We start from the raw sequence: 23,404 nt of genomic DNA on the forward strand, positions 1-23,404 counted from the left end.
GAGTTCAAGACCAGCCTGGGCAACGTGGTGAAACACTGTCTCTACAAAAAATACAAAGATTAGCCAGGTACAGCTGGGCACAGTGGCTCACACCTGGAATCCCAGCACTTTGGAAGGCTGAGGCCTTCCAAACGATCACTCAAGGTCAGGAGTTTGAAATTAGCCAGGCATGGGGCGGGCACCTGTAATCCCAGCTGCTCGGGAGGCTGAGGCAGGACAATCGCTTGAACCCAGGCGGTGGGACTTGCAGTGACCCAAGATCATGCACTGCACTCCAGCCTGGACCACAGAACAAGACTCCATCTCAAAAAAATTATCCAGATGTGGTGGCATGCGCCCATGGTCCCAGCTACTTGGGAGGTGGAGGTGGGAGGATTGCGTGAGCCCAGGAAGTGGAGATTTTCTGTCTCCAAAAAAACCACAAAACTGTACATATACTTTTCCCATTTGCATGAAGAAAAAGAAACTGTCTATCTGAAGAGAGATGTGTGTGTGTTTGATTTTTAATTTTTAATTGTGATTAAAAAAAACATGTAACATGAAGGTTACCACCATCACCATTTGTAAGTGTGCACATCAGTAGTGTTAAATATATTCACCTTGTTATGCAGCCAGTCTCCAGAACCGACCTTTTCATCTCACAGAACTGAAACTCTGCATCCATTAAACAATTCCCAGTTCTCTCCAAGCACCTGGCAACCACCATTCTACTTTATGTCTCTATGAATTTGACTGCTCTAGGGACCATATATAAGTGGAATCATACAGGATTTGTCACTTTGTGACTGGCTTATTTATTTATTTATTTGTTTGTTTGTTTTTGAGACGGAGTTTCGCTCTGTCGTCCAGGCTGGAGGGCAGTGGCACGATCTCAGCTCACTGCAACCTCCGCCTCCCAGCTTCAAGCGATTCTTGTGCCTCAGCCTCCTGAGTAGCTAGGATTACAGGTGCCTGCCACCACGCCTGGCTAATTTTTGTATTTTTAGTAAAGACAGGGTTTCACCATGTTGGCCAGGCTGGTCTCGAACTCCTGACCTCAACTGATCCACATACCTCTGCCTCCCAAAGTGCTGGGATTACAGGGGCGAGCCACCATGCCGGCCGTGACTGGCTTATTTCATTTAACATAATGTCCAAAAGGTTTATCCAAGTTGTAGCGTATTTCAGAATTTCCTTTTTTTAAAAGGCTGAATAATATTCCACTCTATGTATATACTGCATTTTATTTATCCATTCATCCACAGACACCTGGGTTGTTTTTTGCTATGGTGAATTATGCTGCAATGAACATGGGTGTGCAGATACCTCTTTGAGACCCTGCTTTCCATTCTGTGTGTGTGTTTTTTTGTTTGGTTTGGTTTGGTTTGGAGACAGAGTTTTGCTCTTGTTGCCCAGGCTGGAGTGCAGTGGCGCGATCTCAGTTCACTGCAACCTCCGCCTCCTGGGTTCAAGTGATTCTCCTGCCTCAGCCTCCCAAGTAGCTACCTACCACGCCTGGCTAATATTTTGTATTTTTAGTAGAGACGGAGTTTCACCATGTTGGCTGGTCTCAAACTCCTGACCTCAGGTGATCCACCCACCTCGGCCTCCCAAAGTGCTGGGATTACAGGCGTGTGCCGTTGTGTCTGGCCCTGTGTGTGTTTTGATATGCATCGGAGAAGATCTGAAAAGGCAGACAACAGCAGAACTCTGGAGAGTGGGACGGGGTGGAGGGTCCAGGTGGCACTTTGACTTTCATTTTATACACTTTATGTTTCATTTTTTTACAATAGGCATTAGGTTCTGTTCACTAGTAAGTTATGAAATCACTAATGGTTATGTATTTGGTTTGTACTGTATTAAGTTGGCAGCCCCTTTACCAGAGATACCTCCAGATGTTGTGACAGAATGTAGATTGGGACTGAAGGAGGAGAACCCTTCCAAAAAAGTCTTTGAGGAATGTACTAGGTAAGTGGTTCATGCTGAGCCCTGCATATATTATATATGACCAACCCCAAGACAGACAGCTTTCAGGAGGTTTCTCTGCATAAGACAAGTTCCTAGAATGTAGTTGACCCTTGAACAACATGGGCATTAGGGATGCTGACACCACCCAACCCTCTGCGCAGTTGAAAATCTGTGTATAACTTTTGACTCCCCCAAAAACTTAACTACCATTAGCCTACTGTTGACCAGAAGCCTTACCGATAACATAAACAGCAGATGAACACATATTTTATAGGTTATATGTATTATATGCTATACTGTCACAATAAAGTATTCTAGAAAAAAGAAAGTGTTACTAAGAAAATCATAAGGAAGAGAAAGTGGAAATGGGTCATCATAAAGGTCTTCATCCTTGGCATCTGCATGTTGAGGAAGCTGATGAGAAGCAGGAAGAGGAGGGGCTGGTCTTGCTGGTGGCAGAGGTGGAAGAAAATATGAGGAGGAGGAGGAAGAGGAGGGGCTGATCCTGCTGTCTCAGGGGTGGCAGAGGCGGAAGAAAATACACACATAAGTGGCTCCTGGCGGCTCAACCCGCATTGTTCAAGGGTCAACTGTACTTTACACATTAAAATGATTACTTTCTCTAGAAAGAGGTGAATGAAGAGCAATAATTCCATGTACCCACGAGGCACACTGAAGGGGGTCCCATCGTTTAGCACCAGTATCCTAGCAACCCTGTGGTGACTCCAGGCCCTCTCTGCTCTGCTTGTGTCTAGACAAAAAGATTTTTTTCAGACCTAGGTACTCACCAAAAACATCTTTTTTCAGGACGTTTCCAAGGAAAATTCCGAGGCAAAGCACTTTGGCTAAATTCAGTTTCTTTACGTATGCGGGATGAAAGAACAGTTTCTGAGGTGATCAGGCCCAAAATCTGCAGTGCTTTGTGTATGTGTGCAGACAGGCACTCATGTCACAGCGGAGGAAACGGAGGCCCAGGGAGCCATGAGCAAGTTTGTTCTTTGCTCTGAGAGCAAGTAGATGACATAATCATTGTGTTTTAAAAGATTGCTCTGGCTACAATTTAGAGGATGAAGAGAGGGAAGATGGGGTCCAGGAGATGAGCCGGAGAGGCTGTTGCAGCTCACATGCAGCAGGGAGTGGCGTACCTAAGCCTGTGCAGCCAGAGCACGGTGGGGCTGGGGCTGGAACCCGTGATGCTTTAATGATGTGGCTGCCTTTAAAATAACAAACAGGCCGGGCATGGTGGCTCACACCTGTAATCCCAGCACTTTGGGAGGCCGAAGTGGGCAGATCGCTTGAGGCCAGGAGTTCAAGACCAGCCTGGTCAACATAGAGAAACCCCATCTCTACAAAAAAATACAAAAATTAGCCAGGCATGGTGGTGTGCACCTGTAATCCCAGCTACTCAGGAGGCTGAGGCATGAGAATCACTTGAACCTGGGAGGTGGAGGCTGCAATGAGTCAAGATCCCGCCACTGTACTCCAGCCTGGGCAACACAGCGAGACTCTGTCTCATAAATAAATAAATAAATAACAAGGCTTTCTCTATCTGGCTTTTTCTTGAGGTGTGAGTTCTCTGCACACTGAGGAGCTGGGTGGTTTAGATGCTTATTCCTTTAGTGAGAATTCAGTGGCCAGTTCCACACCCCACAGATAAATGGCATGCATCCCATCTTTCTCCTAGCCAGGTGTATGGCACTGGACTAGAACCCTTCCCTCTGTCCCTCATCCCCCTCTTCTGAAAATGGATTAGAGTAAATGGATTAGAGTAAATGTAGAGTAAAGATTTTCAGGCCGGGCATGGTGGCTCACGCCTGTAATCCCAGAGCTTTGGGAGGCCGAGGTGGGTGGATCACCTGATGTCGGGAGTTCAAGACCAGCCTGACCAACATGGAGAAACCCTGTCTCTACTAAACATACAAAATTAGCCAGGAGTGATGGCACATGCCTGTAATCCCAGCTACTCAGGAAGGCTGAGGCAGGAGAATCGCTTGAACCCAGGAGGCGGAGGTTGTGGAGGTTGTGGTGAGCCAAGATTGTGCCGTTGCACTCCAGCCTGGGCAACAAGAGCAAAACTCCATCTCAAAAAAAAAAGATTTTCATTTTCAATTTCAAGTCATCTTTTACTTATCTTGTTGGATATTCACATTAATGGTATTCTAGTGTTTGTGATTTGAACTGCTTTCCAAAAAGATGTTGTCTCTGTCTGGGCGCCATGGCTCGTGCCTATAATCCCAGCACTTTGGGAGGCCAAGGCGGAAGGATTGCGTGGCCTCAGGAGTTCAAGACCAGCCTGGACAACATGGCGAAACCCTGTCTGTAATACAAAAATTAGCCAGGCATAGTGGTGCATGGCTATAGTCCCAGCTATTCAGAAGGCTGAGGTGGGAGGATCAATTGAGCCTGGGAGGTCAAGGCTGCAGTGACTGTGACCTCATCACTACCCTCCAGCCTGGGTGACAGAGCCAGACCAAAAAAAAAGAGATGTTGGCTCCGTGGCTCCATTTGATTGCTTCTCTGGTACGGCAGACAGGACAGGCTTGGTCTTTGCTCTCTGATACCGGTCCTGGGACATTGTGGTAAGAATCAGATTTCTTCCTGTCTTCATCTGGGATGCCACAGAAGCCAGGAAGGGCCAATCTTTCAGTCCACACTTTTGTCCTTCACATCCCTCTCCTGGGCATGTACACACCCTAAACTCTTTCTTGTACATGTGCACTAAGAGACATGTAATAGTAATAACACAACAATAATAAGGCTAGGCTTGGTGGCTCACACCTGTAGTCCCAGCGCTTTGGGAGGCTGAGGTGGGAGGATTGCTTGAGGCCAGGAGTTCAAGGCTGCATTGAGCCATGATTATGCCATTGCACTCCAGCCTGGGCAACAGAGTGAGGCCCTGTCTCTAAACAACAGCAACAACAAAAAATAACAAAACAATAATAAATACTTGGAAGTATTAATGCATTTACCCGCTCACAGTAACCCTATGAAATAGGCATGATTATTATCTCTGTTTTACAGAAGGAGAAACTGAGGCTATAGAGGTTGGGTAAGTTGGCTCAGGTCCCTCAGCCAGTGAGTGGCTGAAGCAGGACTTGCAGCGGCCCGTGGCTTTGACCTCTATGCTGTTCTCCAGAGGACCCTTCCGCTGTGTCTTGCACATGGGAAGCATGCTGCTTGACAACAGAACAGCTGACGCCCTCACTCCCAAGAAGGGAATGCATCCTTCTATTTCACTGCTTTTTTCGTTCATTCTGTTTCACTTCTATTTTCACTGATAGCGTTAGAACCTAACGTGGGCTTCTGTAATTGCAAATTCAAAATATTGAATTGTGTGTAATGATTGACTTTCCCATATTCAATGCCTATGAATGCACTAAAACACACTTGTTTTTACTTCTTAACACAACAAATGTATATGATTTTTAAAAATCTTTTTCTAGAGTTGCCCATAACTACTTAAGAGGGGAACCATTTGAAGAATACCAAGAAAGCGCATATTTTTCTCAATTTTTACAATGGAAATGGCTGGAAAGGTATGTTCTAATTTTAAACTCAATGAAAGCCAGTTGAGGTGGCACATGCCTGTAGTCCCAGCTACTCAGGAGGCGGAGGCTGAGGGATTGCTTAAGCCCAAGACTTGAAGGCTATAGTACGGGATGATCATGCCTGTGAATAGCCACTGCACTTCAACCTGGGCAATGTAGCAAGACCCCATCTCTAAAACAGAAAAAAAGAAAAGAGACCTCAATAAAACGAGTGTTAACTTCTCACAATGCGTACTGATTGACATAGACTTTTCCATCTGTCAAAATACAATTAGAAATTTTGAGTTGTATATGATATTTTTATACAGAAATTTTCATAGGTATTAGTGTTATACCATTTCTTCTAATTTAATAGACTCTGTTCTCTCTTTTTAAAATGACAGGTATCCCTGTTGATTCAGTGGCTGGAAAATAAAACTTAGCTTAGATTTTTAGTGATAGAATAGGATGCAGTGGGTGGGACCTGACAGTGAAACCCCGCTCAGCCTCTTACTGTTTATGTGTCCTCAGGTAAGTGGCTTAGCCTGTATGAGTGGCAGGTCCTTGTTCTATAAATTACAGGTAATTATAGAATCTGCCTCTTTGGACCATTGCTAGGATCACCTGGGAAATGTGTGTACAACGCTTATAGCACAATGTTTGGTGCACAAAATAAGTGCTTAAAAAGTGTTAGCTGCGGGCCGGGCGCAGTGGCTCATGCCTGTAATCCAGCACTTTGGGAGGCGGAGGCAGGTGGATCACCTGAGGTCAGGAGTTCGAGACTAGCCTGGCCAAAATGGTGAAACCCGTCTCTACTAGAACAACAAAACTTAGCCAGGTGTGGTGGCATGCACCTGTACTCCCAGCTACTTGGGAGGCTGAGGCAGAAGAAATCGCTTGAACCCAGGAGGAGGAGGTTGCAGTGAGCTGAGGTGGCTCCACTGCACTCCAGCCTGGGCGACAGAGCAAGACTCTGCCTCAAAAAAAAAAAAAAAAAAAAAAAAAGTGTTAGCTGCTACTAGTGTTATTATTAGTACTATTATTATTGATTGATTAAATTTCCAGTTCTTGCTTATACCTGCTGCTTTTGAGGCATTGGGTATAAACGTCTTTGAGGTTCTTTTTTCAAAGGATGGCACAATGTGTATATGTCATCTTCCTCACCTGCTTTCTGACAGGTTGAGAGGGATCTACCCAAGTCTATACCAGGAGTTATGAACATACATATTTCCTGGTGTTGGCTGGTTTCAGACCTGTCTTTAGTTAGTAAGGATAATTAGACTGTTCTGCCTTTTGCTTCAGTGTCTTAAATGTTAATTAAGATTAATTGGCCAGGTGGTGGCTCACACCTATAATCCCAGCACTTTGGGAGGCTGAGGCGGGTGAATCCTGAGGTCAGGAGTTGGAGACCAGCCTGGCAAACATGGTGAAACCCTGTCTCTACTAAAAATACAAAAAATTAGCTGGGTGTAGTGGCAGGCACCTGTAATCCCAGCTACTTGGGAGGCTGAGGCAGGAAAATTGCTTCAACCCCGGAGGCGGAGGTTGCAGTGAGCTGAGATCATGCCACTGCACTCCAGCCCTGGCAACAGAGTGAGACTCCATCTCAAAAAAAAAAAAAAAAAAAAAAAAAAGATGAATTAATTGCTCTTAGAGCAAGTCAAGAGCTATCCTGCTAGAGGGAGCCACAGTCCCTGAGCACAGACACCCTTTGTCCGGGGCATCCCCTTTGAGCAGAATGGTTCAATAAATGAGGTGAAGACAAGCACTGAGTAATCTTTTCTGTTTTAAAAGAACAATGCAATGTGAGACCTGAAACTTGTTTTTCTCATTGATTAGGCAACCCGTAACAAAGAACACATTTAGACATTACAGAGTTCTAGGAAAAGGCGGATTTGGAGAGGTGAGTAACGGGAGCCAGTTCAGAGCAGCGCTGCTAGCTGGGTGGGCAGCAAGGTCCTGAGAACATGGCTTCAGGTAATGCATCAGCTCTCCCAGTACACTGTTGCCTTAGTGGGCATTTTGGGAATAATCTTTGCCAACTATGAGAATCCACGTGGAATTTTGAGCAAAAGGTTTTTAAGAATCCCTTCTCTTGGTGACTTCAGCTTTTACCTCATAGTTCTGAAGAAGCTGGTTTCCATGTTTGATGCCCCAGCTCAGTCATCTTGCCCAGATGGAAAGATGGTTCTGTTTCTGTATTGTGGAATTTCCATGATTCTATTTCCATAAATTTAAGACTGGTCCCAAATTCACATAGTACAGAGTGAATTATTAAATCTACTTATGTAACCCTACTCTGTTTGAACATGTATGTACCTCATACCTACCTCAAAAGGTGTTTGGAAATGTGTCAGTTTGGGAAAATCCTAAGGAAATGACTCACAGACTCACGAAGGGTGTTTTGTTTTTTTGTTTTTTGTTTTGTTTTGTTTTGAGACGGAGTTTCGCTCTTGTTGCCTAGGCTGGAGTGCAATGGCGTGATCTCAGCTCACCACAACCTCCGCCTCCTGAGTTCAAGTGATTCTCCTGCCTCAGCCTCCCGAGTAGCTGGTATTACAGGCATGTGCCACCACACCTGGCTAATTTTTGTATTTTTAGTAGAGAGGTGGTTTCTCCATGTTGGTCAGGCTGGTCTTGAACTCCCGACCTCAGGTGATCCGCCCTCCTCAGCCTCCCAAAGTGCTGGGATTACAGGCATGAGCCACCGTGCCTGGCCCGGGGTGTTGTTTAAATATGATGGGTCTCCTAGATGGAGACCACTGTAGTTGGTGGATGAAGAACAGCAGCAGTTCTGGTCTGGGGATTTAAAGAGATGTTAATTACCTTATTAGTTACCTGGAGTGATCATATGGAGTTCAAGAACTTTTAAGTCCCTAAGAGCCAGGCAAGCCATTGGCAAACTAACGCTGTATGTTTAACTCAGAAGCGGGTTACACTCCCCAGGTGTGACTCAGATATTACTGCTCCCATATTACAATTCAAAGCAAAAGCCACTAGCATTGCCTTGAAGTTAATTAGAAAGCTGACCTAGGAGGCAGCATACTGCAACCGAGATCTGTTATGCACCTGCAGCTTGACATGACAAGAAATTGGCCAACATAGTCATTACTTCAGGAGAAGTAACAGTACTGTCCCTCCGGTACAGTTCCAGAGACCATGAAGAATATTTTGCCTCATCCAATCGAATGCTTGCTCTAATCCCTCCATGATAGATATTTCTGTTTGAATATGTCCTAGAACGGGAAAGTCATTTTTTTACTTGGACTCTTGCTAATCTGCCTTTAATGATCTGCAAATGTAAAGACTCAGATTTTGTGAAAGAGCAGAGGAAAATTTCTGGAACATGGGTCATGTGTTTACAAAGGAATGAAAGTCTAATTATAGCCACATGTAAGTTTTTAAAACATGTCAGTCCTAATAGGATTCAATAGGGACATGTTAGCAAATTTTAGCTATTGTGAAAGACCTGGTGCTGGGCGGGGTGGCTAACACCTGTAATCCTAGCACTTTGGGAGGCCGAGGTGGGCAGATCACTTGAGCCCAGAAGTTCCAGATCAGCCTAGGCAACATGGCAAGACTCCGTCTCTATTTAAATATTTAATATAAATAAATACATAAAAAAGAAGACAAGAAAGACTTAGTATAATTATGATTGTATAGATTACTTTTTAACAGATTTACTTGGGTTGCCAAACAAATGATTGGCTGCACAAATAATGCATGGCAGTTTTCCACAGACTTGCTCTGGAGGTGTTGTACTCTCAGTCAAGGCCCAGAGGCAGTGAGCAGTCAGCCCACCCCTACTCTGAATGCCTGTCAGAAGGAGCCCTGCTCGCCCTCATGCGGGGAAAGCCTCGGTGCCCTTTAATCCAGATTCTAATCGTGCATTTGCTTTTTCCAAGTGCTAGCACTTCCTCCAGTGGGCTTGAGAGAGCGCAAACCTAGTTGGTTTTATTTTGCCAACAGTAATTCTTTTGCTTATGCTTGAAGTCCTCCGAAATTAATTTGTAGGGTCCTGAGTGAGCGCAATGGTAAGGGAATTGAGTAGACATCTCTGCTGTCATGGTTTTAGGCTGCAGAATGTAGTGGAAAGAGCATGTACTTCAGACATGAGCAGACCCGAGGTCAGGGTCCTGTCATATCACTTCCAGCAGTGTGATCTTGGGCCCGCCATCATGATCTGATCTCTAGCAGGGAAATAATCGGCCTTGCCTGCCAGGCTGCTGTGAGCCAGTGAGTGTTCACACCCAGCTGTTAGCACAGTGCCTGACACTCTTGTCTGCTTTCCATTCTCTTTCTCTGATTTGCCAATTCCACTTAGAATAATTTGTTTTAAATTAACGATAAAGAGATACGAAGAGATTTTTATGCCAAGTCTTAATGGTAAGAAAATGATTAAATACATGTTGGGATAGTCGCATTTTAGGAAAACATTTCGTGATGGGAAAATAGTCACACAATAAGATTTTCTAAAAGGAGGTTGGGAAATATTACCTATTTTGCAATATGAGATCAGTTTTGCCGTCAAAGGTTGGGGTGGTGGGAACAGGGTATGTATACCCATGTAAGAAGGTGGGCCTAGAGTCAAATAGAGCAAAATATTAACAGTCATTATCTTGGAATTACGGGTGAGTTTTTATCACTGTCCTTATTACTTTCACTATTTTCCACAATTAACTTTGTATTTCTTTTACCACCAAAATTATTTTATTGGTAAATAAAATTAAATCATGTCTTATGTTTGCTTTTAAAGCAGTCCCCTGTGGGGTGTGCAGTGGATGGGAGTTGGAAGAAACAGCAGCCTAATGTTGATGACACAGAGGCAGGGGGACCAGAACCTGAGGCTCCTGATACTATTTTTTCCACTTTTGTATGTTGGAAATTTTTCATGACATAAAGTTAAAATACTACATAAATACTACTTTAAGAAGCAATAGAATAAACATATGAAAATTGTGAATTCTATGAAATATATTTCCTTATACTCTTGACTTTTTAAATTAAAAAATCAAGAATCTTTTTAGGCCAGGCGCAGTGGCTCACACCTGTTAATCCCAGCACTTTGGGAGGCCAAAGTGGGTGGATCACCTGAGGTCAGGAGTTCAAGACCAGCCTGGCCAACGTGGCGAAATCCCGTCTCTACTAAAAATACAAGAAAAATTAGCCAGGCATGGTGGCGGGCACCTGTAATCCCAGCTACTTGGGAGGCTGAGGCAGGAGAACCCTGAGATGGAATCTCACTCTGTCGCCCAGGCTGGAGTGCAGTGGTGCGATCTCAGCTCACTGCAACCTCCGCCTCCCGGGTTTAAGTGATCCTCCTGCCTCAGCCTCTGGAGTAGCTGGGACTACAGGCACCTGCCACCATGCCCAGTTAATTTTTTTATTTTTTTATTTTTAGTAGAGACGGGGTGTCGCCATGTTGGCCAGGTTTGTTTCGAACTCCTGACCTCAGGTGATCTGCCTGCCTTGGCCTCCCAAAGTGCTGGGATTATAGGCATGAGCCACCATGCCCAGCTGAAAAAAGAATCTTTTCAGTTTTACTTTTTAAAACTTTTGCACTTTTACAAAAAGTAAAATAGACATATGGGGACATTTAAAAATTAAACAGATTTACCGTGATCACCTATGCCAACTAGTTCCATTTGTACACTGTCTTAGAGTTGATATAGCGCAGCGCGTCACTGAGAGGAGGAGCCGACTCACACTGACAACGCCCACGTTTGAAATGGTCTGGGCTCCTCATGCACTGCTGCTGGTCTCTGCCAGTGAGGGTCTCATCAAGCAAAGAGTTTCCTTCTTGTGGCCTAAGAAATGTCAGGTGGACATAAACCTCCTTTATTTTGCTGTTTAAACTAGGTTTTCGCCTGTCAAGTGCGAGCCACAGGAAAAATGTATGCCTGTAAAAAGCTACAAAAAAAAAGAATAAAGAAGAGGAAAGGTGAAGCTATGACTCTAAATGAAAAAAGAATTCTGGAGAAAGTGCAAAGTAGATTCGTAGTAAGTGTCTCCTCTTAGTCTTCACTGTGCATTGTTTGATTCGTAGCCCTTTTGTCAGCCGACATGCCGCTCAGCTCACTCTCATTGAAGCCGTGGAAGTCATTTCTTGTTTTCTGAGTTTATGTGGGGTTTTGCTCCTTTTAGTAACTGTTTCGTTTTTAGTAACAGCTCTCTTCTTTCTTATTCAAACCTTAGAAAACGTAAAAGTAGTGATACTGCTTCTAACTTCTGGTTTGTTATGAATCTGTAGTACCCTGCCTCCCTTCTGTCACTCTTCACACCTGCCAGCTTGCAGAGGCTTGTCCGGTCCGTTAGTTACCTTGTGTTTCTTGGTGAATTGCCCTTTCCTTTCCCTTATCACAGCCAGCCAGAGCTTATCGGTTTGCTGTCAGCCTCCAGTCAATTTCTCTGGCCCCCGGGACACTGTGACTTGGCTGTGCTTGAGAATACCTTCTCTCTCTCTCTCTCTTTTTTTTTTTTTTTTTTTTTTTTGACACAGGGTTTCGCTCTGTTGTCCAGGCTGGAGCGCAATGGCATAATCTTGGGTCACTGCAGCCTCGACCTCCCAGGTCCAAGTGATCCTCCTACCTCAGCCTCCCAAGCAGCTGGGACCACAGGCACACACCACCATGCCCAGCTAGGTTTTAATTTTTTTATTTTTATTCTTATTTTTAGAGATGAGATCTCTGGCCAGGCACGGTAGCTCCCACCTGTAATCCCAGCACTTAGGGAGGCTGAGGAGGGTGGATCACCTGAGGTCAGGAGTTTGAGACCAGCCTGACCAACATGGTGAAATCCCATCTCTACTAAAAATACAAAAAGAATTAGCTGGGCCTGGTGGTGCGTGCCTGTAGTCCCAGCTACTTGGGATGCTGAGGCAGGAAAATCACTTGAACCTGGGAGGCGGAGGTTGCAGTGAGCTGAGATTGCACCACTGCACTCCAGCCTGGGCAACAGAGTGAGACTCCGTCTCAAAAAAAAAAAAGAGAGAGATGAGATCTCCCTATGTTGCTCAGGCTGGTCTTGAACTCCTGGGCTCAAGTGATCCACCTGCCTCAGCTTCCCAAAGTGTTGGGATTACAGGTGTGAGCTACCACATCTGGCTGAGGATACTTTCTCTAGCCCCTCTTCTCATGTGGACCTCCTCCCTCTGGCCTCAATCTGTTTTCCATCTTTTCCTTTTTCTGGGAAGTTTACCGCTAGGCCGTCAACTACCATATCCCAATTGTATGAAGCCCAAATCCCACCTTCCCACCTTTCTGGAAAGAATAGAACATTGGGCGGACTGATATGAGCTCAGGGGAGCAGTTCCAGGCTTTACGGTGTGCATTGTATAGTGTGGTTCTCATCTCCAAACCCAGTTTCTCTCTACCTAATTACATATGTCCTGTAGCAGCTACTGAAGTATGAAGACTGGTTGAAGGGAGAGTGTGGACGAGAATTTATAAAATGATTTGTAGTGTTAGAGCTATTTCCTCCAAGCCATTTATTTCTTAGCCCTGAGGTCAGCTGCTTTGTGCAGGGGGACAAATGTTCCCAGTGTACCTTCACAGCCAGCATCTGCATTTAATAGCACAGTGTGGGGCCGGGCGCAGTGGCTCACACCTTTAATCCCAGCACTTTGGGAGGCCGAGGCAGGCATCAGGAGATCGAGACCCTCCTGGCTAACATGGTGAAACCCCATCTCTACTAAAAATACAAAGAATTAGCCAGGCCTGGTGGCAGGCACCCGTAGTCCCAGCTACTGGGAGGCTGAGGCAGGAGAATGGTGTGAACCCGGGAGGCGGAGCTTACAATGAGCCAAGATCACGCCACTGCACTCCAGTCTGGGCGACAGAGCAAGACTCCATCTCAAAAAAAAAAAAAAATAGCACAGTGGGTGTATTTGATATGTCACTCTCACATGCAATTACTTGAAAATCTTTAATAAAATGGGCTTATCTGGGAGTTGCTTTAAACATATTTTTCAGCTGGGCTTGGTGGCTCATGCCTGTCATTTCAGCACTTTGGGAGGCCAAGGTGGGAGGATCACTTGAGCCCAGGAGTTTGAAACCAGCCTGGGCAACACAGGGAGACCCCCATCTCCCTATTTTTTTTTTTTTTTTTTTTTGAGACAGAGTCTTGCACTGTCTCCCAGGCTGGAGTGCAGTGGCGTGATCTCGGCTCACTGCAACATCCAGCTCCCGGGTTCAAGTGATTCTCCTGCCTCAGCCTCCCAAGTAGCTGGTTTTACAGGCGCCCACCACCACACCCAGCTAATTTTTTGTATTATTAGTAGAGACAGGGTTTCACTTTGTTGGCCAGGCTGGTCTCAAACTCCTGACCTTGTGATCCACCCGCCTTGGCCACCCAGAATGCTGGGGATTACAGGTGTGAGCCACCAAGCCTGGCCTTTACAAAAAAAAATTTTTAAAAAGGCCAGGCACTGTGGCTCACGCCCTGTAATCCCAGCACTTTGGGAGGCAAGGCCTGCAGATCACCTGAGGTCAGGAGTTCGAGACCAGCCTGGCCAACATGGTGAAACCCTGTATCTAATAAAATACAAAAATTAGCTGGGTATGGTGGCAAGCACCTGTAATCCCATCTACTTGGGAGGCTGAGACAGGAGAATTGCTTGAACTCAGAAGGCGGAGGTTGCAGTGAGCCCAGATCGCGCCATTGTACTCCAGCCTGGGTGACAGAGTGAGACTCCATCTCCAAAAAAAAAAAAAAAAAAAAAAAATTAGCCAGGCATGGTGGTGTGTGACTGTAGTCCCAGCTGCTCAGAAGGCTGTGGTGGGAGGATTGCTTGAACCCAGGTGGTCAGGGCTGCAGTGAGCCATTATTGCCCACTGCACTCCAGCCTGGGTGACAGAGTGAGATCCCATCTCAAAAACAAAACAAAGCAAAAAAAAAAAAAAAACAAAAAAAAAACCTGGTGTAACTACCTTGGAACATAGAAATCCACAATCCAGCTTTATGAAAAGAACAGAAGCAGTTGTTACAGTTTCTTTTGCTTCAATGCTTTGATTTCTATATTTTTGGCCTCTCCCAAGGAAGCTAGAGACATTTTTCCCCTTCTGGGATGGTGTTTTCTCCCTGCTTGCGGTGGCATGTTCATCCCTGCTGCGCCCTGACCCGTGGCAGTAACGCCTCTCCCTGGAGCCCCCTGCCCCTGCCTGCACCCTCGCCACTCACAGTCTGTTCTCCACGGCGCAGTGCAAGGCAGTCTGTGGAAAAGTCAAATTAGTCATCCACTTTCCTGATTAAAAACTCCAGTGGCCACCTGTCAGTCCGAGAATAAAATTAGACTCAGTTCTGGCCTTTCAGGCACTGAGGGACCTGGCTCCTGCAGCCTCTGCTACATCAGGCCTGGGGTCTGACCGCACTCTGCCTGAAGCATCACTGCCTTTCCCTCTTGCCCTTGGTCTCCCTCCCCATAGGCAGTCTGCGAGTCGCCCATCATTCTGTTGGATGGTTTGTTTGCATTGGTTCATCTGTCATCTGTAACTGCCCAGGCCTCCTCTACCACGATATTAGGACAGAGCTCCTCAGGGCCATGCTCACCACTGCATCCCCGCTGCCCACAACAAGGCTGGCGTGATAAAAGATTCTCAATACAATTTTAATATATATTGAGCAGATGTTGAATGAATATTCACAAGAGGAGAGAAAGTAAGGGATCCTTACTAATTCAAGGGCCAGTGAGAATTCCTTGTGGTTTAATTCTGTGGGCTGTTGCATGCCGGCTGGGGCCTCCTCTCCTCCATTCTCAGCACCTCTTTTACTGTTTTAATACATCATGACCAAGTTGGATTTATTCCAGGAATGAAAATCAAATAATGTAATTTATCACATTACCAGAATAAAGGGAAGAACCATATGGTCATCTCAATAGCTGCAGGAAGAGCTTTTGATAGAAGCTAATGCCCAGTCATGCTTAAAAACTCGAAGCAAACCAGGTACAGAAAGGAACTTCCTTCAGAAAATCTCTAGCACAATCATACTTAATATGAAAATATTAAAAGCTTTTTCCCATGAGATTTGGAATGAGGCTAGATACCTGCTGACAATTTCAATTCAACATGATATTGGAAATTCTGGCCAGTGCAGTAAGGTAAAGGAAAAAGTGAAAGGGATTAAGGTTAGAGAAAAGAAGAAAAAAGGTTAAAAAAAAACCCTTATCATTTTCTTTTCCTTTTTCTTTCTTTCTTTTTTTTTTTAGATGGAGATGGGGGTCTCACTATATTGCCCAGGCTGGTCTGGAACTCCAGGGATCAAGTGATCCTCCCACCTAGGCCTCCCAAACTGCTGGCATTATAGGTGTAAACCACTGTACCTGGCCAAAACTCATTATTTTCAAACAACATCATTGTATGTGGAGACATTCCCAGATTTTTAGATAACCTATTAAGGATTTAACCAAGTGATTAAATGTGAATCAGCCACTAACAATTAGAAAATAGAAATGTTACTGATACCATTTACAATGGCATCAAGAAACATCAAAATCTAAGAAAAGGCCCGGCGAGGTGGTGTGCACCTGTAGTCCCAGCTTCTTGGGTGACTGAGATGGGAGGATCACTTGAGCCCAGGAGTTTGAGTCCAGCCTGGGCAACATAGCAAGACCCTGTCTCTTAAAAAATAACTCTAGGCAAAGAGCTGACAAAAATATGCAAGACTTCTACACTGAGAACTGTAAAATGTTATTATAAGAAATTAAAGAAGGAGGCTAGGCACTGTGGTTCACGCCCGTGATCCCAGCACTTTGGGAAGCCAAGGCAAGTGGATCACTTGAGGTCAGGAGTTTGAGATCAGCCTGGCCAACATGGTGAAACCTCATCTCTACTATAAATACAAAAATTAGCCAGGCGTGGTGACAGGTGCCTATAATCCCAGCTACTCGGGAGGCTGAGGCAGGAGAATTGCTTGAAACCTGGGAGACAGAGGTTGCAGTGAGCCAAGATGGTGCCACTGCACTCCAGCCTGGGTGACAGAGCAAGACTCTGTCTCAAAAAAATAAAGAAAGAAGGTCTAAATAAATGGGGGGAGACCATGTTCCCAGATTGGAAGACCCGATGCTGTAAAGATGCTGGTTTCCCCTAATTGATCTATAGATTAAATGAATTGAATGCAGCCCCATCAAAATCCCAGCAGGGTGTGTGTGTGTGTGTGTGTGTGTGTGTGTGTGTGTGTGTGTGTGTGTGTGTGTGTGTGTGTGTGTGTGTGTGTGTGTGTGTGTGTGTGTGTGTGTGTGTGTGTGTGTGTGTGTGTGTGTGTGTGTGTGTGTGTGTGTGTGAATTGACATACAAACCAATAGAAAAATTGGGGGAAAATAGACTAGGCATTTCACAAGAGGATCCAAATGGCTGTTAATTATATGAAAGTGTCCCCTATCTTTGCATATATAGAGAAATGCAAATTAAGACCACAGTAAGAGACTACTCCACCAGCATGATTCGAACTAAAAAGATTGACAGCACAAAATGTTGGAAGGATGTGGCACAGTAAGACCTCTCTTGCACTGCTGGTGGGGCATAGCTTATGTGCTGAATGTGGTTGCCCGGGAAGTACGGAATGTCAGGGCTCAAGTGATGAGAGCACAACACAGAGGAGTCATGATCCCAAGTATCTTGGTGAAGTTTCACCACTTTTTCACTTAGTTGTAGAAAGTCCTCTCTTTTGGCTACACAGCTGCGGTAAAATCTTCAGTATGCCAAGGTCCAAGAGGCACATGATGTGTCCTGTACATTTCTCTGAAATATATAATATTCACATGTTCTGATTGTAAACCTAACACGGATTATTTGCATATTGTTAGCAAATAGAGGAAATCACCAATGAAAGAGTAAGTTCGTGTTCTGTTTTTATGATGTTGCTGTCTTTAGGTTAGTTTAGCCTATGCTTATGAAACCAAAGATGCCTTGTGCTTGGTGCTCACCATTATGAATGGAGGGGATTTGAAGTTTCACATTTACAACCTGGGCAATCCCGGCTTTGATGAGCAGAGAGCCATTTTCTATGCTGCAGAGCTGTGTTGCGGCTTGGAAGATTTACAGAGGGAAAGAATTGTATACAGGTAAGAACGGTGCTACTTAATGGAGCCTGCAAGTCTTGGAGCCGGTTTCTCCCAGCCCCAGGCTTCCCTGATTCACACTGGCTGTTTCCAGGCTGGGCAGGAGAGTAGCTGGGAGCCCCTCGATGGTGATTTATAGGGGTGGTCACTTACACTATTGGAAATATGGCCAGTCAGAGGGCCCTGGGTGTTTTTTTGTTTTGTTTTTTGAGATGAGTCTCACTCTGTCATTTAGGCTGGAGTGCAATGGTACAATCTCGGCTCACTGCAGTTCGAGCGATTCTCCTGCCTCAGACTCCCAAGTAGCTGGGACTACAGGCACCTGCCACCATGCCCAGCTAATTTTTTGTGTTTTTACTAGAGATGGGGTCTCACCATGTTGGCCAGGCTGGTCTCGATCTCCTGACCTCAGGTGATCCACGGGCCTCGGCCTCCAAAAGTGCTGGGATTACAGGTGTGAGCCACCGTGCCCAGCCTAAATCTCTAATAAATTGTCTTTTTGAAGCAGAAGTTTGTTTTTTACTGGTTAAGTTGATCAAATAAAGGTACTGCTACTCATGTAAGCATAAGAAGAGCCCGTTTCCAAGGTTCTTAGGTATTTTGATAATTCTGATAAGGATCTATTATGTCCTGCCATATAACATAACAATTTAATGTCTTGAAATAGTAGTTTCTTTTTTGCATCTTAGAATTTAGTAAAGAAAATTAAATTAAACTGAATAGTTTAGTGTAATCAATGTATTTAGTTTTAGGAAAAAACAATTCCCCCTCCTATCCCTATCCCTTAAATGCTGGAGTTCCTGGGCTCTGAGTCTCTTCTCAATCACTCTCCCTGGGCAATTTCATTTCCTCCCTTCTGTGGGTTCATCTACCAGTTATAGTCAGTCCCCCATATCCATGGGTTCCATGTTGTAGATTCAACCAGCTGTGAATCGAAAATATTCAGAAAATCCTGCTCAACAGGGTGAAAGGGGGAAAAAAAGAAAATATTCAGAAAAAAAAGGATGGTTGCGTCTGTATTGAACATGTAGACTTTGTTCTTGTCACTAGTCCCTAAACAATATAGTATAATAACGATTTACATATCATTTACATTGTGTCCGGTAGTATGTGTAATCTAGAGGTGATTTAATGTAATTGGGAGGATGTGTGTAGGTTATATGGAAATTCTGTACCATTTTATATCAGGGACTTGAGGACCCTTGGATTTTGATATCCAAGGGAAGGGGGCCTGCTGTGCGACCTGATGGTGTCTCCCTTGTCACCTTGCAAGCCCGGCCCTCATGGCCTTTGTGATGCAGCTCCCCATGGAGCCCTCCAGCCTTAGGTCCTGCTGCTCCCACAGGGGCACCCCCTGCCCTTGTCATGTGAGAGTTTCAGCTGCTCAGGTGTCCTCACCTCACTGCACCTTTGCACAAGGTGTTCCTGTGTGGGTGCCACTCTCCACCCAGCCCCTCTTCCTGTCATTCTGAGAGACTCCTGCTCATCCACCCAGAGTTAGCCCACACAGCACGAGGGTGTGAGCATGAGGATGTGCCCCCTCCCCCACATCCTCCAAGTCTTCCCCATGTTGTCTACTCAGCTGGTCACGCCGACAATGAACTTCTTGGGAGTCCTTGATCTCACTTCTCCCTATTCTGATGGACCTTTGGCTTCTCCTTATCTTATATATCCCACAGCCAATATGGGATAAATATCTCTCAAGGACCAGAGACCAGGCTTGGCAGTGGGGCTGACACCTCTGCACCTTGAGCATTGAGCAAGGGGTGGATTGCTGCCCTGGCTATGAGTCCTCTAGACACAGAGGTGGTCACCTGAGTTGAGGAAGCCTTGTTGCCATTGCTTAGAGGTAAGAGTCTGGTGGTATTAGAGCATGGAACACACCCGTAGGAGATTTGATTCTTTTGTTACACTTGGAGTAAATCATACTTCACAGGTGACTACGGCTGAGCCGCCGTGTTTGGCTTCAGTCTCAAGATGAGCTGGATTTTCTCATGTAAGCTTTGGCTCGTCCTCTAACCACTGATACCCACTTGCCTCACCCGCCTGCACTCAGCGGGGGCTGGACCATGTCTGCCCCATCCACCGCTGTGTCCACAGGACTCACCATCAGTAGGTATCACCAAGCATTTGTTGAATGAATGACCAATGGCCCAAGTGACATTCCCACCTCAGCCCCCTGAGTAGCTGGGACTACAGGTACATGCCACTGCACCCAGCTTGAGGCATTCTAATATGGGGAATTTTCAGTTTTTGAAACACTTAAAATATGTTAATGGTAAGAGAAATTGAGCCATGTACATTAAGGACCGTTTGCTTTCCTTACTACTGGGCTGCATATTTAATCACTGGAATTCTTCAAATCTGTGTAACTATGCAAAGCAGTTCATTTTACACTGTCGTCATATGTGAGCTGTTTGCTGAGATGAATTTTGTAACATTCTTGTCCTGCCTGTTTGCCATGGCTCATGAAGGGCAGTTTTGTGTTTTGCCGTGCTAGCCCTTGCTCACACTGGTTGTTCCTACTGGGTACTCAGGAATCACAGTGCCAACTTCTGAATAATTGAGACTTTTGTTGTTCTTTCCTTGTAGAGACTTGAAGCCTGAGAATATTCTCCTTGATGATCATGGTAAGTGGGCAAGCCTTTCACATCTAACGGGTAGACTTTGTTAGAGGGACTTGGATACAGAAAGTTGGATGCAGAAAGTGGACTTAATAATTAATAGAGAATGGAAACAACAACAAAAAGAAAAACTCTGTGGTATGTGTTCATTTTAAAAAGATGAAATACTGACAATTTGGTCATTCCCCTGTGTTTAGGCAAGAAGCAGAGATGGTCATAATTTTCAATTAATGATTGTGTTTTAGAAGCCTTTTTTTTTAAAACAGGGTCTTGCTATGTCGCCCAGGCTGGAGTGCAGTGGTGTAATCATAGCTCACTGCAGCCTTGAACTACTGGGCTCAAACGACCCTCCCATCTCAGCTTTCTGCATAGCTGGGACTACAGGTGTGCGCCACAATGCTTGGCTAATTTTTTAAATTTTTTTGTAGAGATAGAGGTCATGCTATGTTGCCCAGGCTGTTCTCAAACTGCTGTCCTCCAGCAATCCTCCTGCCTTCCCTCCCAAAGCACTAGGGTTACAGGCATAAGCCACTGTGCCCCACCTAGAAGCACATTAAAGTAAACACAAAGTCAGAACGTTTTCTCTCTCTTGTTTCTTGCTGTTGACCCACCTCTTGCTTTATTCCTTTTTCATTTCCATTCCCCTCTAAACTTTGTCATGCTGCCCCTGGTGCTGTCCTCTTGTCACATAGCATGTGTCACAGAGCAGGGTGCAGATGGCTGCTTGGAGACCCTGTAATGGTGGACAGGGAGTGGCCCTTTTCAGCAGGCTCCTTGTCAGCAGCACGGGTGTGCATGCCACCTTGGTTCCTCTAAGGGAGAGTCATACCCAGAATGCAAGGATGGTTGCACTGCTGGGGTGGGTGCTTGAGCTCACACATAGCTCGCAAGCAGTGCTGGGGTGGGTGCTTGAGCTCACACATAGCTCGCAAGCAGTGCTGGGGTGGGTGCTTGAGCTCACACATAGCTCGCAAGCAGTGCTGGGGTGGGTGCTTGAGCTCACACATAGCTCGCAAGCAGTGCTGGGAGAGAGCTTCTTTCAAGTGAGTTTTCTTGGCAAAGAAGGGTCTTACAGTCTGGTAGAGCACATATGGCAAGGTAAGTGGGTCCTGCCGAGAAGAGGACAGGCGTCTAAGGCAGAGACTGAGGGCAGTCGTGGGGGACTTGGAATGCTAGTCTCCTTTTACGCCTCTGCCAGATGCTTTCATGCTTATCTAATTCATGTATGACACCCTGCCGTGTGAGGAAGGAGGGTACTGGAATTCTCATTTTATAGAAGGCCATACCAAGATGTAGGAATCAAACCAGCCCAAGGTTGTGTCCTTAGCTCCTGACTAAGCCTGTGGTTCATTCCTGGTGCTGTGCTGCTAGCCAGAGGTGGCTTGGGTGGGGAGGGCACCCAAGCTCACCCAAGTGAGCGAAGCTGTTCACTTAAGTTGTTAAGTGGCTTAACAAGGGTAGGTAGAACGTGCTCTGTATGCAAAGTGGAGCAATCTCCAAGCTATGTGGTTGATCAGAACAGGGTATGGTGCAGAGTGTGTGTGTAGTGTGCTCCCTTTTGTGTAAACAAAGCAGGGAATTGTGTGTAGTGTGCTTGCTCATAAACATAAAGAAACATAAAGGGAGAATAATGAGAAACAAAAGTGAAAACAAGGCGGGGAGCACACTGATAACCTTTTTCTGTGTTTTTAGGAGATTTTTCTGTGTAGTTCTCTCTTCTTTAGAACTTTACCCCACACATTTGAGCTGAGCCATCTTTCCCCAGTGCTAACCCCTGCCTGGCTAACTTAGCAAGACCCGTGCTCTGCCCAGGCTCCCCTCCTGCGCCACCATCTGAAAGGCACTCCCGGGTGGGATGCCAGGATGGTCGCTGGGCCAGTTCACTGTCTCTTCTCTTGGCGACCACAGTCCTCTGATGCTGATGACCATAGTTTTCCTTTTTTTAAAGTTCTTTTTAAGGTCAGGGTCTCTCTATGCTACCCAGGCTGGGTGCGGTAGCTACTCACAGGTGCAACTGTGGCACAATTACAACCTCAAACTCCTGGGCCTCAGCGATCCTCCTGCCTCAGCCTCCCGAGTAGCTGGAGTTTCAGGCATGCACCACCACATCCAGCAGCGATTAAGGATATTTTAATTGTTATGGTGCGATCATGCCTTACTGCAGTTTTGACCTCCAGGGCTCTAGCAATCTGCCTTGCCTCAGCCTCCTGAGTAGCTGGGAATACAGGCATGAGCCACCATATCTGGCTAATTTAAAAAAATTGTAGGCCAGGCGTGGTGGTTTGTACCTATAATCCTAGCACTTTGGGAGGCCGAGGCAGGTGGATCACTTGAGGTCAAGAGTTCAAGACCAGCCTGGCCAACATGGTGAAACCCTGTCTCTACTAAAACTACAAAAATTAGCCAGGCATGGCAGTGCACCTCTAATTCCAGCTACTCAGGAGGCTAAGGCAGGAGAATCACTTGAACCCGGGAGGCAGAGGTTGCAGTGAGCCGAAATCGTACCACTACACTCCAGCCTGGGCGACAGAGTGAGACTCCATCTCAAAAAACAAACAAATGAACAACAACAACAACAAAAAAAAAACCAGTAAAAGATTTCTTTGCAGTTCTTTTAGTCATTAGCAAAAGTTCTTTGGTTCTAGGGTTGTTCACTCAAATTAATTTAAAGTCACTCAGAGGCCAGGCACAGTGGCTCATGCCTGTAATCCCAGTATTTTGGGAGGCCAAGGCAGGTGGATCACCTGAGGTCAGGAGTTCAAGACCAGCCTGGCCAACATGGCGAAACCCTGTCTCTACTAAAAATACAAAACTTAGCCAGGTGTGGTGGTGCACGCCTGTAGTCCTAGCTACTTGAGAGGCTGAGGCATGAGAATCGCTTGAACCTGGGAGGTGGAGGTTGCAGTGAGCTGAAATCATGCAATCGCACCCCAGCCTAGGTGACAGAGTAAGACTCTATCTCAAAAAAAAAAAAAAAAAAAGCCACTCAGTATCATTCCCTTCTGTGTGGTTAAACCACCAGCTGGATACACCATTAGGTTCATTTTCTTAATTTTGCTTTCAATTTTTAGCAATCTAATTTTTTAATGTTATAATTATGTAAAACATTTATGTGGTTCCAAAGATAAAACCGCAAAATAGAGTGTATTGTAAGATGTCTAGATTCCATCCCTGACCACCCCCAAGTAATTGTTTTAACTCATATTTCATTCCTTCATTTACATACGCTATATGTGTAGATATATTTGTTC

At 45.4% G+C, this 23,404-nt stretch overlaps 1 protein-coding gene across 29 annotated transcripts in view; it reads left to right on the forward strand.

The window, feature by feature from the left end:
• GRK4 (G protein-coupled receptor kinase 4) overlaps positions 1–23,404 on the forward strand; it is an 80,154-nt gene that overhangs the window by 42,444 nt on the left and 14,306 nt on the right. For 15 of the 29 annotated variants that reach the window (XM_054554949.2, XM_054554948.2, XM_054554956.2 and 12 more), the window contains 6 exons: positions 1,844–1,947; positions 5,391–5,483; positions 7,314–7,377; positions 11,334–11,474; positions 17,342–17,532; positions 20,122–20,159. In XM_054554949.2, the coding sequence (XP_054410924.1) occupies positions 1,844–1,947; positions 5,391–5,483; positions 7,314–7,377; positions 11,334–11,474; positions 17,342–17,532; positions 20,122–20,159 (631 nt within the window). Of the gene's footprint in view, positions 1–1,843; positions 1,948–4,380; positions 4,527–4,968; positions 5,484–7,313; positions 7,378–10,230; positions 10,348–11,333; positions 11,475–17,341; positions 17,533–20,121; positions 20,160–23,404 lie in introns of those variants that run through there. The other 14 variants (XM_063723281.1, XM_063723282.1, XM_063723280.1 and 11 more) reach the window with 6 other exon arrangements.

Source organism: Pongo abelii, chromosome 3, assembly GCF_028885655.2.
Source record: "Pongo abelii isolate AG06213 chromosome 3, NHGRI_mPonAbe1-v2.0_pri, whole genome shotgun sequence".
In the NCBI taxonomy this organism is placed as follows: domain Eukaryota; kingdom Metazoa; phylum Chordata; class Mammalia; order Primates; family Hominidae; genus Pongo; species Pongo abelii.